Genomic DNA, 21903 nt, shown 5'->3' on the forward strand with positions numbered 1-21903 from the left:
GAATGCGCGAGCGATAATCCGATTCTGCTTGATGAATCAGGGGCAGTGACACAGGAGAGGACCCTGCCCTGAAGAACTTACAATCTATTCCAAACCAAGAAAAATTTTGTTCAACTTCATCTAAATTTATTAATCTAATTTTTTAAAAGTCATGCTGTAAACAAAATGTATGTGGCAGAAGTTGGCAGCTGGGGTCAAAAACATTATTCTTGCTATTGCCTTTATTTTAATGAAAGGTAACTAAACCCTGAATTTTGCAGCCATGGTGTAGTCACAAACTGGCATTATATGCAATTTCCTAGGTATTTGATCTATCAAAAACCAATTCCTCTTCCATCATTGAATAACTCAGTTATACTTTCCAAATATAATGATGTATGCATGTTTTTAGCCTTAAACTGCATACCTTTATTGCATTACATGACTTCTTCTTAAAAGTGTGCTTGTTCTTGCATTTAATTATTAAGGCTTGTCATATGTTGTGGTAAACCAATATGTTGTTACATTCCCTTAAATTAAATATTATTTATATTTGTATTACAAAGAAGGATAGAGAAAGCACACATAGCACCAAATATTTTAATTGTTTTGTTGTTTTTTAATTCATTTTTGTGTGCAGATCTTTATACGCACATTTTACTTTATTTCAGCTTTGCTTTTTGCTCGAGGATCTAGTTCTGGCAATAAAATATTTGTCACAAGTGGAAAGCAAGTTACATATGATGAATCAATTGCGATATGTTTAAAAGCTGGTGGTCAGCTTGCTACACCCATGAATCCAGAGGAAAACAAAGCTATTTCAGATATTGTCGTGCATTACAACATGATCGGGCTCATCGGTGTTACTGACATAAAAACAGAAGGTACTTTCAGGTATGCAAATGGGGAAGTAATTAAATATTCAAACTGGAATCCTGGAGAGCCCAATCAAGCAGGTGAAGAGGATTGTGTAGAAATACATTCGAATGGAAAGTGGAATGACAAAAATTGTAAAGAAATACGGCTGAACATTTGTGAATTCTCCTAGCACTATTACATATAAATAAATATTCTGGAAACAATTGTATCATGATATATTAATGGTTTGAAAAAAAAATCATCAAATGGGACTGAAGCTGTTATTGTTGCAAAGTGTGCCCCTGCACACGGGCTCCAGACCCTCCTCAGCCAACAGGGGCCTTCATTTTTATTAGCTCTTTTTTTTTGACTAAATAGACCTCAAACTAAACAGAGGCAATTTAAAACAATATTAAAGGAAACAGAGAATGAAAACATAATGCACAATAAGTTGATATATTATTATTAGTGTCAATAACTTTAGTATTTATTTAGCACCAACACGCGAAGGACTTGACAATCAATCTACCATAGTCATTAACAGGAACATTACAGTATTCACACCAAGTGAAATGATACAAACACTAAACTGCTTCTAAATTGCAGTTAAATATTGTTTCAAACACAATATATTTTAAAATCTACCTAAAGTAAATTAAAGTGACTCTGTCATCAGCTTAAACCAATGCAGGTAAAACTAAAGTAAAGGCAGGTATTTCTATGCTTATATGTTTTTTTTTATTGTTTAACAAAGAACGCCTGTCTGAGGTTCTAATTCTTCTCAACTTTGTACAAAAATGAATAAACTTAAATTAGGATATATTTCCACTTAAACACTAGAGAGTGAGAGGAGGTAAGTAGTGCTGTTTTAATTACGGTGTCAGAAGGAGGGAGTTTGCACATTGTTTTTGATCTTGTTTTTTAAGTTTTTATTCTCCTTTTTGCAAACACAAATGTGCTAAGAACAAAGGCTAGCAAAGGAGAACAAAGGTGAAGCTTCTATCACACTGTTCACTCCACTTGGACATCTGTAAACACCAGCAATACGTCCAACTTGATATCGGTCAAACTATCAAATCACTTACAAGTAGCAATTTGGTATCCTAATGTGGCAAAAAGCCCCAGCAATGATACTAAGTCTCCCCTTACCCCTGAGGAAGCCCGGTTCGAGCGAAACGTGTTGGGTGTGACACCTTACCGCCATCGCTAACCTAGTAAGATACTAAACCATAGTGCTATTTTTTTCGAAACTAGTGGTTATATGTTAGCCTAGGAATCCTTTCATAGAGACACAGCTCTTAATCTTTTAAATTATGTTGTTGGAACAATAACATTTTGTGTTTTTAAATTTAACTCTGGTTGCCCTTTAAAAGCCTGGCTTTCCCTCCCTCCTCTTCTTCTCTTCCTCCCACAGATACACGTTGTGCAATACATTCCTTTTTTCTAACGTTTTCTAAACATTCTAAATGTGGAAGCATCCACATAGTATGTTAAGCCTCAGTGATTGATAGAACGTTAAAGCAATGAATGAAAAGGAAAAATTAGGGAGAGTAAAAGGAACTAGATGATGCTGAAAGTCCATCAGCCAGGAACTAAGGCTGTATGATTTGCTTTAGATTCTAATAAACACATTTAGAAGTTCAGTGTGCAGTGAAATCGGAGTAAGCAATTTCAATATTCAGAGTCTGTACAACCATGCAAGGCTGAAGGTAAACCAGGAGTTCAGCTTTAAATACAACAAATATCATATAAAAAAGACTACCAACTAAAACATAATTTTTACAAGGTGTACAAATAATTAGAATTATGAATGTAAAGTGACATTCCACTTATTTATCAAAACAAAGTGTATGGCCAATTTGGTTTTAAAGAATATTGAAGCATTAGAATCCCGGACAGGGGCTTATATCCAAGGATCTAAAAGAATCCAAGCTGTTTATAAATAGATTTATGTTGGTGAACTCCAATGGTGATCCAATTGTAACCTATTACTGAATTTTGAAGCCAGTCGAGTCAAAAACTTTGCAAACTGAACAGCAGCAAATTTGCACAATGCTACATTTGAGTTTATATCTCTTTTTAATAAAGTCAGTATGCTGAAGTCACAGACTGACATTGTATGTGTTTATCAGGCCTTTGATCTACCAAAATACCATATAATCTTTAAACATTAAATAAAGATAAATATGCATGCATCTATGCATTTGATTATGATTTGCCAACTTGGACATTACACCATAGACTGTAGTGCATACATATGTTGTAGTAAACCAACATGGTATTACATTCCCTTAGATAATATTTATATTTGCATTACAAAGCAAGATGAAGAAAGCACACATAGCATCATGTATGTTAGTTGCTTTTTTCATTTTCGGGTACTGATGTACACTTTTTTTACTTTATTTCAGCTTTGCTATTTGCTAGAGGATCTAGTTCTGACAATAAAATATTTGTCAATAGTGGAAAGGCAGTGACATAAGATGAATCAAATGAGATATGTACAAAAGCTGGTGGTCATCCAGAGGAAAACAAAGTTAGATATTGACCTGGATTACAACATGATGGGGTTCATTGGTGTTACAGATATAAGAACCCTACCCGAGGAATAAGGCTGTTCCAGCCTCAGTGTGGAGACTGGTGGTAGACGAATGCAGTCCGGGGCCAAGTGAGGGTCAGGGCAATGGGCAGACAGACGTGGTCAGATTCCAGGCACAGGTCAGAAATCACAAAGAAACAATGCAGGGTATCAAGGTAGCTGGTGTAAAGTGACAGCACCAGCCTCCATTTCTGCTGAGACTAAATAGCCTTTTCCCTTTAAGGGGCTCCTCCTCCCTGGGTTGTGTTAGTGTGAGCAAGACTGCCCACAGACATGAGAGACCAGAAAGTGCTGCATACTAACTCCGGCAGAGACGGAAGAGTAAGTGCTGCGCTTGGCTGCTCGATGAGGCAGACATGCACAGGACAGTGCAGGACAGTTTAGTGAGGAGACACATTGCACACATTGGCACATCCCAAGGAGCAGGAAAAGGACAGCTCATTCTAGCAACCAAACCTGTACTATATAAAGAACCAGAACATAGAATATAAATAGAAAATTTATACCTATTATTTTCTTGATCACCCCACAAAAAAATATATTTTGATCTGTGTGTGTTCATTTTTGCAGTAACGAAATTGGTTCAGTTTCACATATTCCAAACATATTACACTGATGATAACCATCCTAATGAAGACTGAATTGATCATTGTACTTATCATTGATAAGTACAGCCCAGTGACCGCGTGAACCTGGACCATTTGTTTGGCAAGAGTATGACCTTGTGGCGAATCACAAGGCCATTCTCGCTTACATGTTCTGTAAGCGAGAAAGACCCGATTCGCCGCAAAATTGAAATTACAAATTTCACTCGCTCATCCCTAATTTCCACATCCCTCTTCACCACCTATTAAAATGTTGATAATCTGTAGAATCCATTCTATACTTTATTTCCTTACCAAACGCAATTTGTAAATTATTAAAAGAATAAAATATATAAATATAATATAAATCCTAATATGATATTTATTAGGAATGTATGTTAATACTTCTGTAATGCAGCATAAAAAATACAATGGGTCAAAAGTTTCCACTGAAACTGGTGAACTTTATTGTGAAATTTACAGAGAAAACATGTAGATTAGGCAAAAACAGCTCATAATGAAACCATTTCTCAATAGCAACATGGTTTAGTTTAGTTGGGTTGTTTTTACAGATCATAGAGAAATAAATAACAGACACCAATGTTTATTACACAGTGATTCATCAAAAGTTATTATTTGTTCATCATAAGAATAATCATTTGCTTCAGTTCACAGGGTTTCTTCCTCCAACTTAATACTGCCAGCTTAGTATAGCCCCCTGTCAACATTCTGTGTATAGCAAGGGTAGCCTTGCTGGAAAGCAGAGGGGCATTTTTCCCCCCAGGTCAGTACAAATAATATTTGGTGGCCTAATAATCCTGGGTTGAGATTCTACCCAATTTAGATCTCAGTGAAAGAGAGCATGTCAGTCTTCTAGGCTCTATACGCTTTTCTTTTCCCTTAGGGAGCTGATTTTCTTTGTTTCTCTGATAAACTGACTGAATGAGAGCTGTAAAGGAAGTTAATGCAGGAGGAAAGCACAACTGTCACAGCTTCACAGGGCAGAGTGGTGGACCCTCTGTGTCACCAGCACAGGGCACAGAGTCTAAGCAATAGCTCGGTCCTCTAGAGCAGTGTTTTTCAACCTTTTTTGAGCCACGGCACATTTTTTACATTAAAAAAATCCTGCGGCACACCACAAATCAAAAGTGTTACAAAATTACACTTTGTAGCTAATTCTCGCCTCTAAAAATAAACAAGGCGCTTGAGCTACCTACTGCCACCCACTGACATGGAAGAGTATTACATTACTCTGCCAGTCACTACAGCAGAGGCACTCGACAATGGTAATTGGATAATTTCCCACGGTACACCTGAAGATCTCTCACGGCACACTGGTGTGCCACCGAACAGTGGTTGAAAATCACTGCTCTAGAGGTGAGGATGCAGCAAGCTGCTACCAGGTTGCGGCCTCCATACCTGCCAAGGCAGGTGACTGCTAACTAGCAGGAACAAAGCGTGGTGCCTGTGCAAGAGCCAGAGAATGTTCAGACAAGCCACAGGTCAGAGTAGGAAACAAGCCAGGGTCGGTACATAAATAAAAAACAGGAGGCGCAAACTGGAACAGTGGAAACCTGGGAGAAGAACTAAAAGTAACTCCTTGTCCAGGCAACTTCCTGTTTCCAGCCACTTCCTTAGGTGTCATGTGATGAATATGAGTGGTGGGAGCCGCGGACTCCTAACCCACCAGCAGAGGGATTGCTGGTGAAGAGGCAGTCTGAGATGTTGTTTACATGTCTTCCAGCAGATGGAGTGCATCTGCGGAACACTCTACTCCTCTGAGGCAAAGGAATGGCTGATTGAGAGTCACATGACCTGGACCAGGAAGTGAGCAGAGCTGGCAGCAGGGAGCTCAAGGTGGGTGAGCTTGAAGGTAGCACAGATCCCTTGGACTTGCAGAGATCTGTGACAGCATCTTTGAAATAAATATGGGTATTTGAAAGCGGGCATTATTTGTGATGATGGCATATTATATTTTTTATTAATTTATTTATATGAGTTAAAGAACTGCAGTCATCTAGTTCACCCATCTGGTCACCCACTTTTCACCATAGCATCCAATCACTGTGGCACGCTTTGTATAGTGCATGTTTTTAGTAATGTTTTTAGAAAACTCTCCATAATGAAATTACCATATTTATTTTTTTGTTTGTGTGTGTTCTGGTAAATACCAAGACTCTGCACCTTGATCTGCACCTTGATATAAACCCTAAATTCTAGGGAGCTACCCTTTACTTCTGGACTGATGAAAGGGCTCATGTGTCACATTATTAACCTCACAATATATATATATATAAATATATATATATATATATATATACCCGTTATTCAAAATAAAAGTATATGATATCAGTTAATTTTGAAACATTTGGTAAAAAGTTATCAATGCATTTCTACTTGTTATCCTGTCCTACACCTCGTACTCTTCTTATACAGATTTAAAGTTTCCAGTCCTCTAATATGTTGTCTGCACTTTCAGGTACAAAGCATGATTTATTAAAAGTTTTTTTATTTTTAGATCTCCTTACAGTAAACTTTCACTTCCATGAAATATGCAGTACTGGGCGGTGAGATATTGGTACTGGGCGGTATTGGGCGGTGGTGTAACATTCTATAAATGATCACCCAGCTCTTTCTGGTAAAGCTATTTTATGCTGAACGTGGGAACTACTGGAGCAGACATGATGAAAGGAATAGTAATTATTTCTATTGCACTTCTTTATTTCAAAGAATCTGTCTATGCTGCAAGTAAGTGTTTATCGGAATGTTTTTCCTGGGTATTTGTAAAATACAAATAAAATCTTTGTTTAATTTCATGCATGCATAATCCTAATAGTCTAAAAATGTAATACGGGGAAGCTGTCTGTTTATCTGGTATTTTCTCAGGGTTCACTGACTTTTAATTGTTCTCATGGTATGCCTAGCATAAGTACCAGTCTTTCTTGATAGCAGCCTGTTGTCATCCTCCACACAACAGCTTTCAAACAGAAGAAGTAGGGATACCATTGAGAGCTAATCAAACTCTGCTTCCCTTTGTTATGATGACAAGCATATGCAGGAGTATGTGTTCTAGTTTATTGTAACATACTGTATATATAATGATCCTGTAGTTCAACTTGAACCCTGACACCATAGTTGAGTGCAGAAGTTCTTCTTCATTGTATTTTAAAAAATTTGTTACTTAGAGATTTTTAGATATCGTTTTCTTTTTTCAGCCACAGTTGTTTCTGTTTAAAGCAACTTTGAGCATCATACCTGTTTTGCTTTTACAACTTTTGCTGAAATAAATTATTATTTCCTTTGTAGGCACCACTGGCTTGAAAGAGACCTCTTATCCTGACCCAGGTACAAAGAATTTCTTCTCTTTCGGCAAATGATTGACTGATAGAGTAAAGGTACCCCAAATATTTAGCAAATGGTCATTTGGCATATGAAGATCAGGATATTTAAGGGGTGCACTAAATTCAAGGTCCACATTCATCAGAGTTCTGAGTGATCTGAAGACATGGACATTAGAATGTTGACATTATTTTGGCAATATTATGAGACGGCTGTGGTATAGCATTTAGGTCAGAGGTGTGCTAATTACAATAGTTTCACCATTATGTTGGGCTTTAATCTTAACAAGACCAAAAAGGACCCATGCACAGGTATCCAATATGATGAGGGAAAACCAAGTTAAAACTATGTATCAAAGCCTTAGGGATATTCCTGTTTTTTTAAACAAGCAGGAATGTGTCTGAGTCAGAGGTCCATCTCTGTGTGGGGAGGCGTGGGAAGCGGCTGCAGCTCTGATTCAGACTCATCTCTGCTTGTTTCACAAAACAGGAATCTCTCTCAGGCATGGATATGTAGTTTTAACTTGGTCTTCCCTCATCACATCAGAGACCGAATAGAACCATCTTTAATTCATTCCTTTCTCAGGATCTGAATGCTATCAAGTATGTGTGTATAGCTTCGCTTAACGTATCGCTACCCCTGAGGAAGCCTACATGGGGCGAAACGCATCGGGTATCACTGGGTTATGTATGTGAACCTTTGAGACAAATTACACATGCTAATGCTAAGGCTAGGCATGCTAATAGATGGTTATTGTCTAGTTCGCAATTGATCTAACCTGAAAAATACTGATCCTACTGTGAAATTAGGAATCAGTGAATATTTGTTCTTTGTATTATGAGAAATTATCATTAATACAATTTTTTTGTTTGCCAAAAAAACCTTCCCTTTGTCTTTTCCTCATATCTCTGTACCAAGGGTTGGCAACAAAGCCCGTTAGAGGCAATAATAAATATATCAATACATGTATACCCTCCTTCTAATTAATAAACTGTCTTGGGGTATCACAACCTAAGACAATGGTATGGAGTTTCTAAATCTCTGACTCCTACAGGTTTAAGTAATACCAGTAGATCTACCAGTGGATCACAAAGGCAACGGGAGCAGTATAATCTCTACTGCACACAGGAGTTATTATGTCCAAGTTTTTATTGTTAGTAGATCATTTGGACTTGAAGGAATTAAAGGACAAAGTCAACATCAGGGCCCACTGTTTCTATTCCGAAGACCCTTACCATCAGGGTGGCCCCCATGCTTTTTCTCAAAATGTCTAGATAAGTCGTTAACTTTGCTGAAAATATTTCTGTTGTGTTCACCAAATCTAACTCCGAATGCACAAGATGCACAGCCCACATACAGAGCTGACACAGTTAGTGTAGTGACCAGTGAGCAGCACAATATCTTTGATTACTAGTTGGGAGGAGTGCCTAGGGCGCACAGGAGACAACGTGTACCACAAATGGATAACCCAACCACTGACTTTTTCTATACACTGTACACTGGCATGTGCTATTTTGTAGCCTAAACAAGCATTTATCTAAAGATAAAATAAATGTATGGGTCTGACCTGTAAATCCAACCATTTTGTGACATGATTTTCCTAACTGTCATGTTATCAGATCAAATTAACCTTGTGTGTAATGTTACGATCTAGGACAGTTTTGAGTAACTGTTTGATATTGTGGAAATACTGGGAAATGCACATAATGTGCAAACTCTAGTATTTTGTCACTAAACTGTATTTCTTTTTCTTTGTAGAAAATGTGGGGGGAGAAGAGTATACTCTTCCTGCTCATGGTATGTTCAAGTAAGGTTTGTTGCTCGTGTCCTTTAAAAAAACATAATCTTTATAGGGTTAGTAACATGGCAGTTCCCAAGCAAGAAATTGTATGAAGTAGCTAATTTTATCCTGTGCAATTTGCAAAATGTCCCCATTCTTCCATAAATAGTTTCAGGGTTACAAGCACACTTGCTGACCATACTGCAGGGGTGTCAAACTCAAATACACAGAGGGCCAAAATCAAAAACTTAGACAAAGTCGCAGGCCAACCTTGAACTTTATTGAATTTTTTTTCTTTCTCATTAGATATAAATCTTTTTCATAAAGAAACAAAGAGGTTTGGCTTCACATTCAATCTGGAACAAGCTTATAATAGAGCAGAGACATACATATCTATTTCTGTATTTGTAGCCTTCTGAGTTAAATTTCAATGGTAACCTTTTTGCACAGGCTAACAATAACAATAACAATAATCTTCTATGAAAATCCAACCATTCAAGTCCATGCCTTGGAGTAGCAAAGAAAAGTGCATCTGAGGGGGATTGCTGGAAATGCTAAACGCAGCCAATGCGGAGCTAAATCTTATAATTGGCCCGTCGCTGAAACTCCTTCTTTATTGAAATAGTGCCGCTACTAAAATTCCCAGCATTATTTGCATCTATAAAACAGTCCAATGCGGGGCCACACATAGACAGAGAGCCCGCTGGTCAATATGTTGGCGCTATATAAATCCTGTTTATTAATAATAATAATAATAATAATAATATAGACGTGAAGCCAGGAAATGTAGTAGCGGCACTATTTCAATGCAGTGGCGGACCAGCTGCAGTTCATATTTAGGATTCCTTTAGGATGTTGGAGGCCCACATTTGGCCCCCGGGCCAGAGTTTGACACCCCTGCCATACTTTATTGCAAATTGTATATATTGGTGTATTCATTTTAGAATTAGACATCAACAAATGTATATTGCGTTTCTTAAAAATCTAGCGATCAGTAACCAGCTCTCAGGCATTCCAAGGATCTCATTAAAGCACATAGGAATTTTCCAGCTCATTGGCAGATACACTGTGAGTTTATCCCACCTTCTACTTTTTTATAAAGAAAGAAAAACATGGACTTATCACACCTTACTGAAAGAACCAGACAAGTATTTTAACATTTTTCTTTAATTTATAATAATTTAACAGTTTGAGGACAGGGAGGAAAATGTTTGCCTGTGAAATAAGAGTAGATAGACCTCTTCTGCATATCCTTGAAATATTGTACGCAAGGGTTTAACAGAACATTTTATAATGAGAACTTCATGAGATCTGAAAGTGAGCACCATTATGATAACCATTAATTATAAGTATAATTGTGTAAGATCATGTTTATTCACATTTAAGGTAATTTTTTTTAATTATTTTTATTCCAGAAAATCTCACACAACAGTCCTCCAAACATTTTTCAGGTAAATCCTGTCTGATACTGCAAGTGCCATATTTAAAGAAAGGATAGAATGTTTTTGGGTGGTGAGCCACAGAGAGCCACAGTGGGATCTGAGGAGCCTGGTGAAGTATAAATTCCGTCATTAGCATGTATTATAATAGAATCTCTAAAATGACTTTCTTGTTAACTGTGTCAAAGGCATGCTTGGTGACTTTATCATAAGTGTTTAAATAAAGATTTTTCAGAAGAAAAAAATTTGTATAGGTGGTATAAATCCAACCCCTTTCTGACAACTATGGATTGCAGATAAGTAATTATACTGGTAGGTCAATTGTATGTAATAATATGTGCTTTGTGTGCCTGTGTGGATAATAAGAAAATATGATTATTGTAATTAAATATGATCATCAAGAAAGGCCAGGAGCCTGCAATAGGAAAGCTAGGTGTAGGGCCAGCATGACTGGGTGGGAAGGCTGAGCTGGGCAAGATGGGGTGTGGTAGAGGACAGGGAGAGAGCAAGGCAGAAATAGGTGTAAAAAGTAAATAATGGATGGGAGGTAAGTTATATAGGAAAGTGGGGTGAGGTCAGAGGTCTAGACAGAAAGGAAGAAGATTCCCACTTCCCTCCCTGTTTTGGAGTTGTGATGGGCAGTTTGAAGTCCTCAAGGACAGAGCTATTTATTGTATAGGTCTCCTAAATAGTGTAATTTGCCAGCAAAATAGTTGGTAATTAGTAAGGGATAGTATGTGTAATTGATATAGTTCTAGAAGTGGTGGAGCCTGGTATATCAGTGAGGGGCACAGATCCCTAGTTGATGGTGGTGAAAGTTAATAGCTTTGAGGACCTGCAACCTGACCGGTGGTTACACTGGGTTTAGGAAAATTTTGAAATGTTATGAGGGTAACAGGCGATTTGCACCATACCTGCAGGTGTTGTTATTGGGTTGAGAGTTACGAAAGGGTTGGTGGTTATGCCAATGAAGGGTTCTGACCTGCTGCATTTGTGAAAAAAAGTAGCCTCTGGTGGTTGAATTACACAACCCATGCACAATGCAGCAAGTCTTTTTTTTTTCTATAGATAAATTGTGTTTCTTTTCCTTTTTAAAACTTGCGAGAGTAAAAAAATTGTACACATTAATTTCTTGGTAAGTAGCTTAAGGTTTCTTTTGGAGAGACCATGTCACCAGAAAATTAATTTCAGCCAAAGTCTTCTCATAAAAGACTATGTGCACTTTGTGCTTAGCTACTAGCCACAACTTCATGAAAGGTTTTGTAGGTAGGTAAAAAAACATATGTAGTTACATGACCATATTTTATACTATATATAACTATATTTTATACTATTAATATGACTATATATTATTTGTACAATGGACATTTCAATGTCATTGAAACATATTGACCTGGAAGACTCCCACCAGAAAATGTTTTAGGGAATGTCTTATTTATAATTAGAGCCCAAACTGTACAACTGAAAAAAAGCAGAATTTTTCTATAAAAATTGTTTTTGAATATATTATGTTGCTTAAAAAAATATAAGCCCTTTACAGAAAAGGGAGAAAATGGGCACAGGGCTTGTATGAGAGCGTAAACAGATAACAAAAAGATAAATGGTTAAGGAAGAGGTGAGCTAGGGAACACTTACTTGATTGGGTGGATGAAAGTTGCAGAGAGGGGGCATTGATTTAAATAAAAAAAAATGGAAATGTGGAAATGCCTGTGAATGTACAACTAATTTTTAATTGTTTTATAAAATTAATAGTGGTTTATTTGTTTTAGGAAATGTCAAAGAACACTCCATCAATCAAACTGCAGGTACCAGTATGATAGAGGAATGCTAAGTTAGTGTAGTAAAAGGTCCCAAATGGCAGAAGAGCATTCAATGCCTGTGTTGGTGCAGCAGCATTAACCTTATGGGGGCCCTCCAAAAAAGCAAAATAGTAGCTAGAGTGTCAGCTTACAAAATCCTGCATAGAATATTGCGTGTTGCAGCTTCACAAATCACAAGCTGTGATCACCATAGGTGCACTCACTCCAGTTTGTCATACACACCTAATTTATCAATGTTTATTTAAATAGGATAGTCAAGTAAAGATTTTTTGCAAGTTTGATCTTAGGATACTTTTAGCACATGAAAAATGTTATCAATCATTTCTTTAAGTCTGAAGCTTTTCGTGGGCTACAATGTATGTGGGTGGCGCAGAGCAACCAGTAGGAAACAAAATGGGATCTTGAAAGCTTTGAGAAGAGCACGGGTTTGCGTTGTCCAGTGTCCACAGGGGCAAAATCTTACATTAGCATGCAGTCATTATGCAATCTTGTATAAATACTCTGTTTATAAGCATGCATAATTGAGTGACCTGAGTATAATGTTAAAGTCAGGATCTTTTCTAAAAAAAATCTTTTAGAGGGCAAATCTATATGACCTTTATAACTCTGGACTGCTCTCTGATATTGATTAGTTATTTCCAATGAAAAAATCAAACTTATCTGTAATAATATGTTCCTCAAGTGCTAAATCTAATTTAAGTTGATGTGATGTGTTGAATTTTTCTAAACCATATTATTCAGATTCAGAAAAAATTCTATTATTTTGTATTTAAATTGTATTTCTTTTTCTTTGTAGACCAAATGGAAAGTGTAAATCGTACTCATCCAACAATGTGTACGTATAATTGGAAATTCAATACTTTAAAGATTATGTCAGGGTTTGTAATATGTTATATGGCATTTTTCAATTACAAAGAGAATTGGAATGACTATGTTTTATTTTGTATAAAAGTTGCATTAGAAATAACTAATAATAGAATGTGCTATTTTAAGGAATTATTCGATCTGCTTTGTATGCAGAGCTATTCTTTCGTGGTACAGACCAACCAAACACTAGATGGAACTTTAAAGTATTATCTGACTTTGTTAAACATTGTCTTTCTGAAAAGTTTAAAGGTTGAGAATGGTTGTTGGCCTCTCTATCCCTGCTGCCCATGCACTTAGCTAAGTAATGAGCTTGGTGTCTTATCCATTGTCCACATGAACATGTAAATAATAAACTGTTACTGTAAGTAGCAAGGTGCATCCAACTATGGATATGTGTTTCAGTAAGCATGATCGGGGGGGGGGGTACATGCCATTAATGGGTCACTGGGTAAATATATTAGTGACTGTGCAACAAGATGTACACCTGCTGAATTTGCAGCTCCCTAGTTCACTCATCACTTTGACACCTATCTTTGTCACTTACACTACCTCTGCCTCCTTCACCATGTTCTTCTTTTCAAGGGCCCCTACCTGAACAGGGTTCTGGGAGATAATAGGGCCAACCTCTTGGCAACTTCATAGTATGGGACACTTGACAATTTTCCAATTCATAAAGCCACTACTGGATAATGGCAGAAAAGTGAGCTCTCATTGTTTACATTCCTAAACAGCTATCACTCACTTAAAGGACATAAGGACATATACCATTACTTAACCTACCTAAAATAGAACTCGTTTTGATGGGCCAACTGTTGTGGACTATGAGAATAAATATAGTTAAATCAGACCCTTTTGAAGCTTGTATGCCTTACCCATGTGAGGTGCTTTAAAACTAGGACGTATGTGCCATTTCTAATGCTCATTGTGGAAGCCACAAAAGTGACAGGCAGCTGTCAGTGACACCCATAGGGCTCAGGGGCAAGACCATGCAGTCACAAAAGATGGAGGATGTTGGTCCAAAGAAGAGGAGGACAGTAAAAAGGATACCCAAGGGACTTTCTATTCATCTCAATTTATATACCAGAGCCATTGTTTGTGGAAGTGGCACTGCTGTTCTGCCTGTCCCACATAATATAATTTCTCCATCTCCTGACCCTAGATCAGCCACAGATCCTGCATCATCAGATATGCAAGGGTTTTGTATTCATACCTACTGCAACTGGTGGCTACTTAAGGAGGAGAAGAGAAAAGGCAGGTGGACTGTTTCTTGTAACACCATCAACTACAGGCAGGCCTGCTTTGGTACCAAGAGGTGGACTGGCCCCTGAACATTAGGGAGGTCTCTCTGAACTGGCATGGAAGTGACAGAGGTTCAGATCTGTCAATTACAATTCAGGTGCCACACAGACCCTGTACCCAAATTATCACCTTTGCCATAAGTTTCCTTTTACTTTTCAAAGCTGAAATTACATATCCTATTATTCTGCAGTCATGCAAGCTTTAGGGTGGACTTTTTGTATGAAAGAAAATGGTTCTAGAACTCTAACCTACCTCACCTTTGTGATATCATCTGAAATAACTTCAATAGGAATCTGCCATGGTCATGAAGATGACATATGTTGACATATTTTAAAATCATGTTTGCTCTGTAACAACTTCCTACTAATTTGTGTTCTTTTATTAAATGTTTACTCTTTCTGTTTATAGCGTTTGAACAGATTGTGAATTTAACCAACTGTACAGTGCCCCTGGTACCGAAAAATGGAGGATTAGTGTGTGTATATATTGACAACATCTATTACTGCAAACCAATGTGCAATAAGGTATTTAACTTTTTTCATACGAAACTAGTACAGGGTCACACATATCTAAGTAAAATCCTGAGTCTACAATTCTTCCAACCTTAAATTACAGAAGGTTTTATCTTATTTGCTTACTTTTAAAAACTATTACAGTTAGTAGCATCACAATGTTTGTGTTATGGTCTTTTTACCTAACTACCTTGTCTGTTTTCTCCCCCACCTCTAACATAGTTTAGTCCCACATATATATTTTTGCCATTAATCAAATTAGTTTATTTGGTTCAAAAGGTTTTGAGCAAGGGTGTTGGTATTATGAGCAGGAATATTTGTTACATTTCTATTTTGATAGCGATCAGCCTGAAAGCTTGAATAAAAATAGGGCATTATCCCCCACTTTAATGTGTTATTACTGTATGGCTTTTTATGCTATACCCAGATGCTTTCTTTTTTTAATTTTTAACGCAGGAATTAGGATTTAGGCTACTTAAAGTCTGTTTGTTTTACCCACACTCTTAAAAAAAAAAGTTCTCTTTACTCAAAACATCCTGTCTAATAAATAATATAGAAACTTTTAGTGTTATTCTTTGAAATAAAAACAGTATAGGGTGTAAGTTTTTCTAATGGTCAGTATCCTCCCCCTAAAATATTTACAAACAAAAACACTGTGACTCCCACCAATCAAATTAAGAAGTTCCTCCCCCAGGCCCCAACATGCCGCCTCCGTAGACTCTCCAATCTGAAAAAAATGCCACGAGTATTCACTCTTGTCTACCCCCTCCACTATCAAACACTTGTGAAAGAAGGCCATAAAATTGATACTGCAACAGGGTGGATCCATCTGTGTGCTTTAGGGATCTGCCCCCCCCCCCTTCTGGCTGAACTTCCAGAAACTCCCCCACCACCCCCACTGGGCATGACAAACCATCACCCATGCCTCCCAACTCAATTTCAATACCCTTCCCCACTTGATCTGTCTTTCCCACAATCCGTGCATGCACCTGACTCCTGGTCAACACCACTTCACCCATCTGCAGGCCCCCTGACCTCCTAGTAGCCAGACTTACCAATTCCCCAATTCTAAAGGCCCCAAAAAATGCCAACACAAACACCACCCTAAACAACAACACTTTGTATTCTGAACAACAGACCCTGTCTAACCATCTTAGCAACACCACCAGCAGCAGGAAGAACACAGGCTGTCTTTTGTCCACCATCCAACTCCCTTTCCTTAAAACCCTTTACCACCTGTCTAACCAAAAATTTTTTGCTGATTTTCCTCATTACCAACAACTTAAAGAAAAGGTCCAGTCCCATAATTTTTTTTTCAGTGCAGCCACCGAAATTGAGTGGGGTCAAAGCATCTACACAAAAAATACATCAATATACCCAACTCATCCTCCTGTTGCCCACACACTTCTCACAGAAATGCCACCATTCCTTCCAAACTGCTGTATACCAGGTACGACTAGCAGGGTATCTTCCACACCCGAGGGGAAGAAATGTCCCGACACTCCACTCCTGGAACTGCTCCTATTTAAAGCAAGATGAAGAATCAGCAATTGTGTTAACAGCTCCAGGAATATGCACATCACAAAAAGCAATGTTGTATAAATGACAGCGCAATACCAAATGTCGTAGTAACCTGATAACTGGCAGATTTGAGGCAGAAAACTTCACCACCTGCACTACCCCCAAGTTATCACAGCAGAAGTTAATCCTTCCCAACTCCTTCCCCATAGTTCCACCACCACTTCTATGGGGATAAATTCCAAAACGGCCACATTTGCCACCAAACCTGCCTCCCGCCACTGCGCTGGTCACGTCTCCACACTTCATGCCCACTTACAATATGCTCCGTACCCAGATGAGCCGACCACACCTGTAAACAACTCCAAGTCAGTTTTTGCCACTGGCCCTTCCATCCATAAGGATCTACCATTGTATTCAGCCAGGAACCTCTTCAACGCCCGGAGGTCCCCCCACGCATCCTTATTCAGCAGAATTAGGTGCTCCGGGATACTCATGCCAGCCGTGGCCACCGCCAATCGCCCCGCAAAGATGTGCCCCATGGGCATAACCTGGAGCGTAAGGTTCAACTTACCTAGGAGCCACTGAAATTTCTGCAGGGTAATCTTCTGCTGCTCATTCCATGGCAATTGTGTCAATAGTGATCCCCAGGAAAACCGATTTCGTTGTCTACCCTTCTGTTTAGACCTTCGCCAAAGGGACCCCAAATCCGCCAAGAATTGAAATGTTGCCAACAGCACCCTGCTTATTGCTCCCCACCATTGGCCCAATGAATAGGAAGTTATTGAGGTAATGAATGACGGAAGACACCATCAGAACCTTCCTAATCACCCACTCCAAAAACAAGCTTAACATTTCAAACCGCACATGGCAGAGAGCACCCTATTGGCAAACAATAGTCCACAAAGAATGCACATTCCGACCTACAACCCAAAAACTGCTGGCTATCCAAGTGAAGCAGTAGCAACCAAAACTCAAACTCTATTTCCGTCTTCACCAACCGATCCCCTTTACCACACTTCTGAAACTTATTTGGCTACTTCTTCGGTACTACCCCCAGCAGTGAAACTACCAACCTGGCCACGGGTGATTCCTGAACCCCCCCATTCTCCCTATTTCCACCTCTTTCTTTAGCTTATCTGATACCACCTCAGGGTGCATTCGCGCCAACTTCAAATTCTGGACCATGGGCAGCAAATGCGCCATGGAACAAGGAAGATGAAAATTTTCCAAGAAGCCCTCCTCCAACAACCACGCCGCCACCCTATCCAGACACCTACTTAGGATTGGCCACATTGGCCCAACTTTCACAGTCAGCCAGACTTGAAAAATCTGTTGCTCGTCCCCCACTGTATTTAAAACACCAGGCTGCGCTATGCATTCCCCCAATCCTGACGCATTTGTGCTTAAAGCATCAGGAGCCACCAAACTTGCATGCCCCTTTGTTGATCTCTCAACATACAGCTTTTTTGAGGAAGGCCGGGGGCCCAAAAGGGGACGGACCTCTCGGCCCAAGAAGGGGCTTGCAGACATCATCAGCTTCTTTCACAAGCTGATGTCCTTTTGATCCCAGCATGGAAGGCCTAAATGCCTTGTGTTGCCTAAACTTGCAGTTAGGGCCCCAATGCCTTCATTTCCCGCCGCTACCTTAACAGTCATCTGCACTTCTACCCCTAATCCCCTCCCAAACCCCCCTCCCTTTCCGATGCCTCCCCCAAATTTCCCTCTGCCCCCTTCCCATTTTGCCTCTCCCTGACAACCACAGGAACCTCCATACTCCCTCCTTCACCCATGGAACGGGACCACCCCCTTTTCCCCCCAACCATCCAACCTTAACAATACAACCATACAACACCGCCAACACCAGCTTTGCCTCGGATCTGGAGCCACCAGGCCCCACCACACTGATGGCAGCGTCTGTCATCTTGGAGGGGGCCAATGTCTCCATCACCATGTTGACAGAGACCACCAGCTCACTAGCTGCACAGAGGCCCATGCAGGGATGGCCTGGACCGGGGAGCCCCACAGGTCCCTTCCCTGCCAGCCTGAGTCCTGCAATGGTCTCTCTTGCTGCCCAGCCCTGGGCAAAGTACAGGGGGGCACCACACCGCAGGCCACCCCTGGGATGCCCGACTTCTACCTCTCTGCCTGCCACCGCAACAGGCAGCTTATAGACAACAGACACAGGGCGGGAGGAAGGAGGCCACTTTCCATGCCTCCCCTCCACACCCTAGGACTCTGCTGCAGCTAAGGATTCCTTCCAGCTGCCCCAGTCACTCCCGTTGTGCTGCAGGCACCAGAGGGTCCCTAATGGGGCTCCTGACACAGAGCAGAGCCTAGACCTCCAAGGCTATCAGACATCCTGTCCCCCAGCATTGGATACAGGAGCTACCACTCTCAGAGCAGCATCTACCTGCTTCTGAATTCACCCAGGCCCACAGTCCACTGTGGCAGCCCTGAGTTGGCCCAGCAGAACTTCAACCTCAGCCACTGAAACTACTCCAGGTCAACGGCTTTAAAATTTTTCTCTCCCTGTCCCACTAAACGATTACCCACCCCTTTTTTGCTTCCTCCTTATAACCCCTCTCTTCTCCACCCTACTACTATGTCAGCCCTCTTTAACTCTCCCCTTTACTACCTTAACCTAACCCTTTATCTGCCTGCGCTCTGACCCCTCCCAGTCATGCAAGCTTGCCACTAGCCCTCCCACTGTTCCCCCCTTCCAGGCCTTTCTTTACCATGCATACAGCATTTTTTTCAAAATCACTCAGGATATCAAAATTTGAGGAGTGTATAAAGCATGGATTTAGAAAACCACTCACCCTGTACCAGGACGTACACCTAAGTAATTTCAACACATAAGTGCCATTTCCAGCGTGCTAAAAAAACATTTTTTTAATCTTTATTCTAGGGCTATGATTTTGCTTTTTTGAGGAGGAGCAGGCTTTATGAAGAATGTGGAAGCAAAACTAACTTCAAATGGACAACACAGTATGTAGGTGGTTCTCGGCTAGCCGAATGCATTGGTGAGTTGGGAGAATTTATTGTTGTTTTATTTATGGCAAAGGAAAAAAAAACAGAATTATCAATTTGGCATTTCAAAAACTGTGATGATTTATACAGGTAAAAGTTTCATCCAGCCAGAATCAAACCAAATGATCTCTTAATTATATACCTCACTTGGGTGGACAACATCTTAAAGAAATGTGATGGAAAGTAAAAATTTAAAGCTAACTATTCAACTCCATTTTCTGACTTGGTTCCATGATATACACATTGCCTGGTTAGTCTGTGACCCAGAATTAGAATACAGCTAGGTTCAGATATCCCAGTTATCTATATGATTGTTTCAGGTGTGACTGCAACTAATGACACCAAAGATCAGATTTATGCACAGATAATTAGTTGTCTTTATGAATACTCAGTCATGTGAAAGAACGATAAAAAGCCTTAGTAAGTTCCTGCTCCAGGCAGCTTCAACCAGGTGCTAGCAGCGATGCCTAGATAGAACTACTGGATCCATGAAGAAGTGGTCAGTTATCCAGCACAAAGGTAGCAAACCATGGTGTCCAGTTTTTAGAACATAAAATAGCAGCCAATGGCCATGCTATTGAAAGTAAGCTTGGTGGTGGAATGTTATCCTATGTATTGAGAATTAGGTTTTAAAGCAAGCCCGCACTGACCTCTGTAGCTGCAAGGATTGTGATATTATTCATTCTAAAAGAGCACAACAAAGGCTTTTATAATGCCTGCTGTGTTTTGCATTGGAACTTTGGCAGGCTGCTGCCAGAGGAAATAACTTGCATTGTAATCTGTAGTGAACTTGGCGCAGAGCTGCTCCACAGTCCTGCAGATACAGAGATCAGTGAGTGCAAATTTAAAGACCATTTAGTTTGTTAAGAAGCTATAAATAATATAATGTCAATAGCCTGGTAACAGATTCACTTTAAGGGGCCATATAAATAGATGCTTTGCAGTAAGGCATACTAGTTCACTTACTGTAAAATGCTTTTCATAGTCATTTATTTTGTAACAGACCTGTGCTTTAACACACAATAGCTCACAACATGGTAATGCATCATACTGTGTTCAAATATGAGTTTTTTTTGGCCCACTTCTTTTGCTTGGGCTTGAAGGCTAGATATAAATGGGCCCCATGATCTTTTGGCATTACTGTTGTAGATTAGGCAGTGGGTGTCTAAGGATTAATAATTCAGTAGAACGACAGGCAATTGTTTTGTTGATTGTAAATTACAGTTCACATTGCTGTTATTTTCTGAAAATATCTGGCATGGTGGGGGGGGGGGGGGGTTGTCTGGTTAGTTTGGTTGATTTTTTTTTTGCTCACATTTTTGTTTTATAAATGAAACATTAATTTTACACATTTATTTTGTTCCAGAATCAGATGTCCTGGTGAGCGGACAACCATCAACCTATTTCAACAAGGAAAAGTGTGAAGAAATCGTTTCTGACAAAGAAAGGAAGCAGAAATATATAGACGAGTTCATCAGCGAACTAAAAACAAAGGGCATACAAAAAAATCACAAGGAAGAAATGAATTCTGTTGCTTGTGGAAAATGCTAAATCGAAAACACAAATAAACATTAGGCTAAACGTTAAGCTCAATGGTGAGATCATAGCAATTAATTAGCGCGCACCTGCTCTCTGTTCTGTGCTTATTTACAGTCCTTTACAGGTCAAGGGGGGGGGGGGGGGGGGGGTGACATAGGTGAGAATATTACCTCCATCCTATTTAATGGCATGTAGCAGAATTAACGTGCAAATAAAATCAATCAAAATCAGTTTCCTCTCTGTTCCTATGGATTTGTCACACCAATATTACTTTTAAGAACAGCATAAAAAAACCCTGAAATGATTAGTTTTGATCCTCAATCATCATTTTTTAAATACTGTACCTTTAAAATGACAAGCGTATTGCTTCCAGACCCTTATGTCCAGTATATGGTCTGGTATCCTTATCATAACAGATGTAACAGGTTTCTAAAAAGTTTTTGTGACACCTACATGTTTCTTGACTCTCTTACCCCTTATTAGTATGAGGGATAATGGGGTAAATGAACATAAATATGCTGAGCTAATACTAAACACTATCGTTGACTAATATGCCACAGTGCTAGGTTACTCATCCTCTAAATAAGAAAAAAACATAACATAACAAAAATTGTGGTATGTATTAACTTTTAACTGCAAAAAAGAAATAATTAATAAAATAATATTATAAATTAATAAAATAATATTAAAATAATAAAAATAATACATATGAAAATAATATATCACATACATTACTG

At 39.2% G+C, this 21903-nt stretch overlaps 2 protein-coding genes across 3 annotated transcripts in view; both read left to right on the forward strand.

The window, feature by feature from the left end:
- LOC140339206 (pulmonary surfactant-associated protein D-like) overlaps positions 1 to 1061 on the forward strand; it is a 9913-nt gene extending 8852 nt beyond the window's left edge. The window contains exon 7 of the mRNA XM_072423777.1: positions 651 to 1061. Coding sequence (XP_072279878.1) covers positions 651 to 1027 — 377 coding nt within the window. The 3' untranslated portion in view covers positions 1028 to 1061. The remainder of the gene's footprint in view (positions 1 to 650) is intronic.
- A 5579-nt stretch (positions 1062 to 6640) lies between these two features.
- LOC140340074 (uncharacterized) lies at positions 6641 to 21196 on the forward strand. Of its 2 annotated transcripts, XM_072425066.1 has the most exons (9): positions 6644 to 6768; positions 7327 to 7365; positions 9118 to 9156; positions 10555 to 10590; positions 12348 to 12383; positions 13195 to 13233; positions 14973 to 15088; positions 19506 to 19620; positions 20994 to 21196. In XM_072425066.1, exons 1-9 carry the CDS (start codon positions 6672 to 6674, stop codon positions 21176 to 21178), a joined length of 702 nt encoding a protein of 233 aa, XP_072281167.1. In that variant the 5' UTR covers positions 6644 to 6671; the 3' UTR covers positions 21179 to 21196. The 2 variants fall into 2 exon arrangements, with proteins under 2 accessions (XP_072281168.1, XP_072281167.1); XM_072425067.1 differs by lacking the exon at positions 12348 to 12383 and having other exon boundaries at positions 6641 to 6768.
- The last annotated feature ends 707 nt before the right edge of the window (positions 21197 to 21903 follow it).

The sequence above is a fragment of the Pyxicephalus adspersus genome, chromosome 10 (assembly GCF_032062135.1).
Source record: "Pyxicephalus adspersus chromosome 10, UCB_Pads_2.0, whole genome shotgun sequence".
Classification (NCBI taxonomy): Eukaryota; Metazoa; Chordata; class Amphibia; order Anura; family Pyxicephalidae; genus Pyxicephalus; species Pyxicephalus adspersus.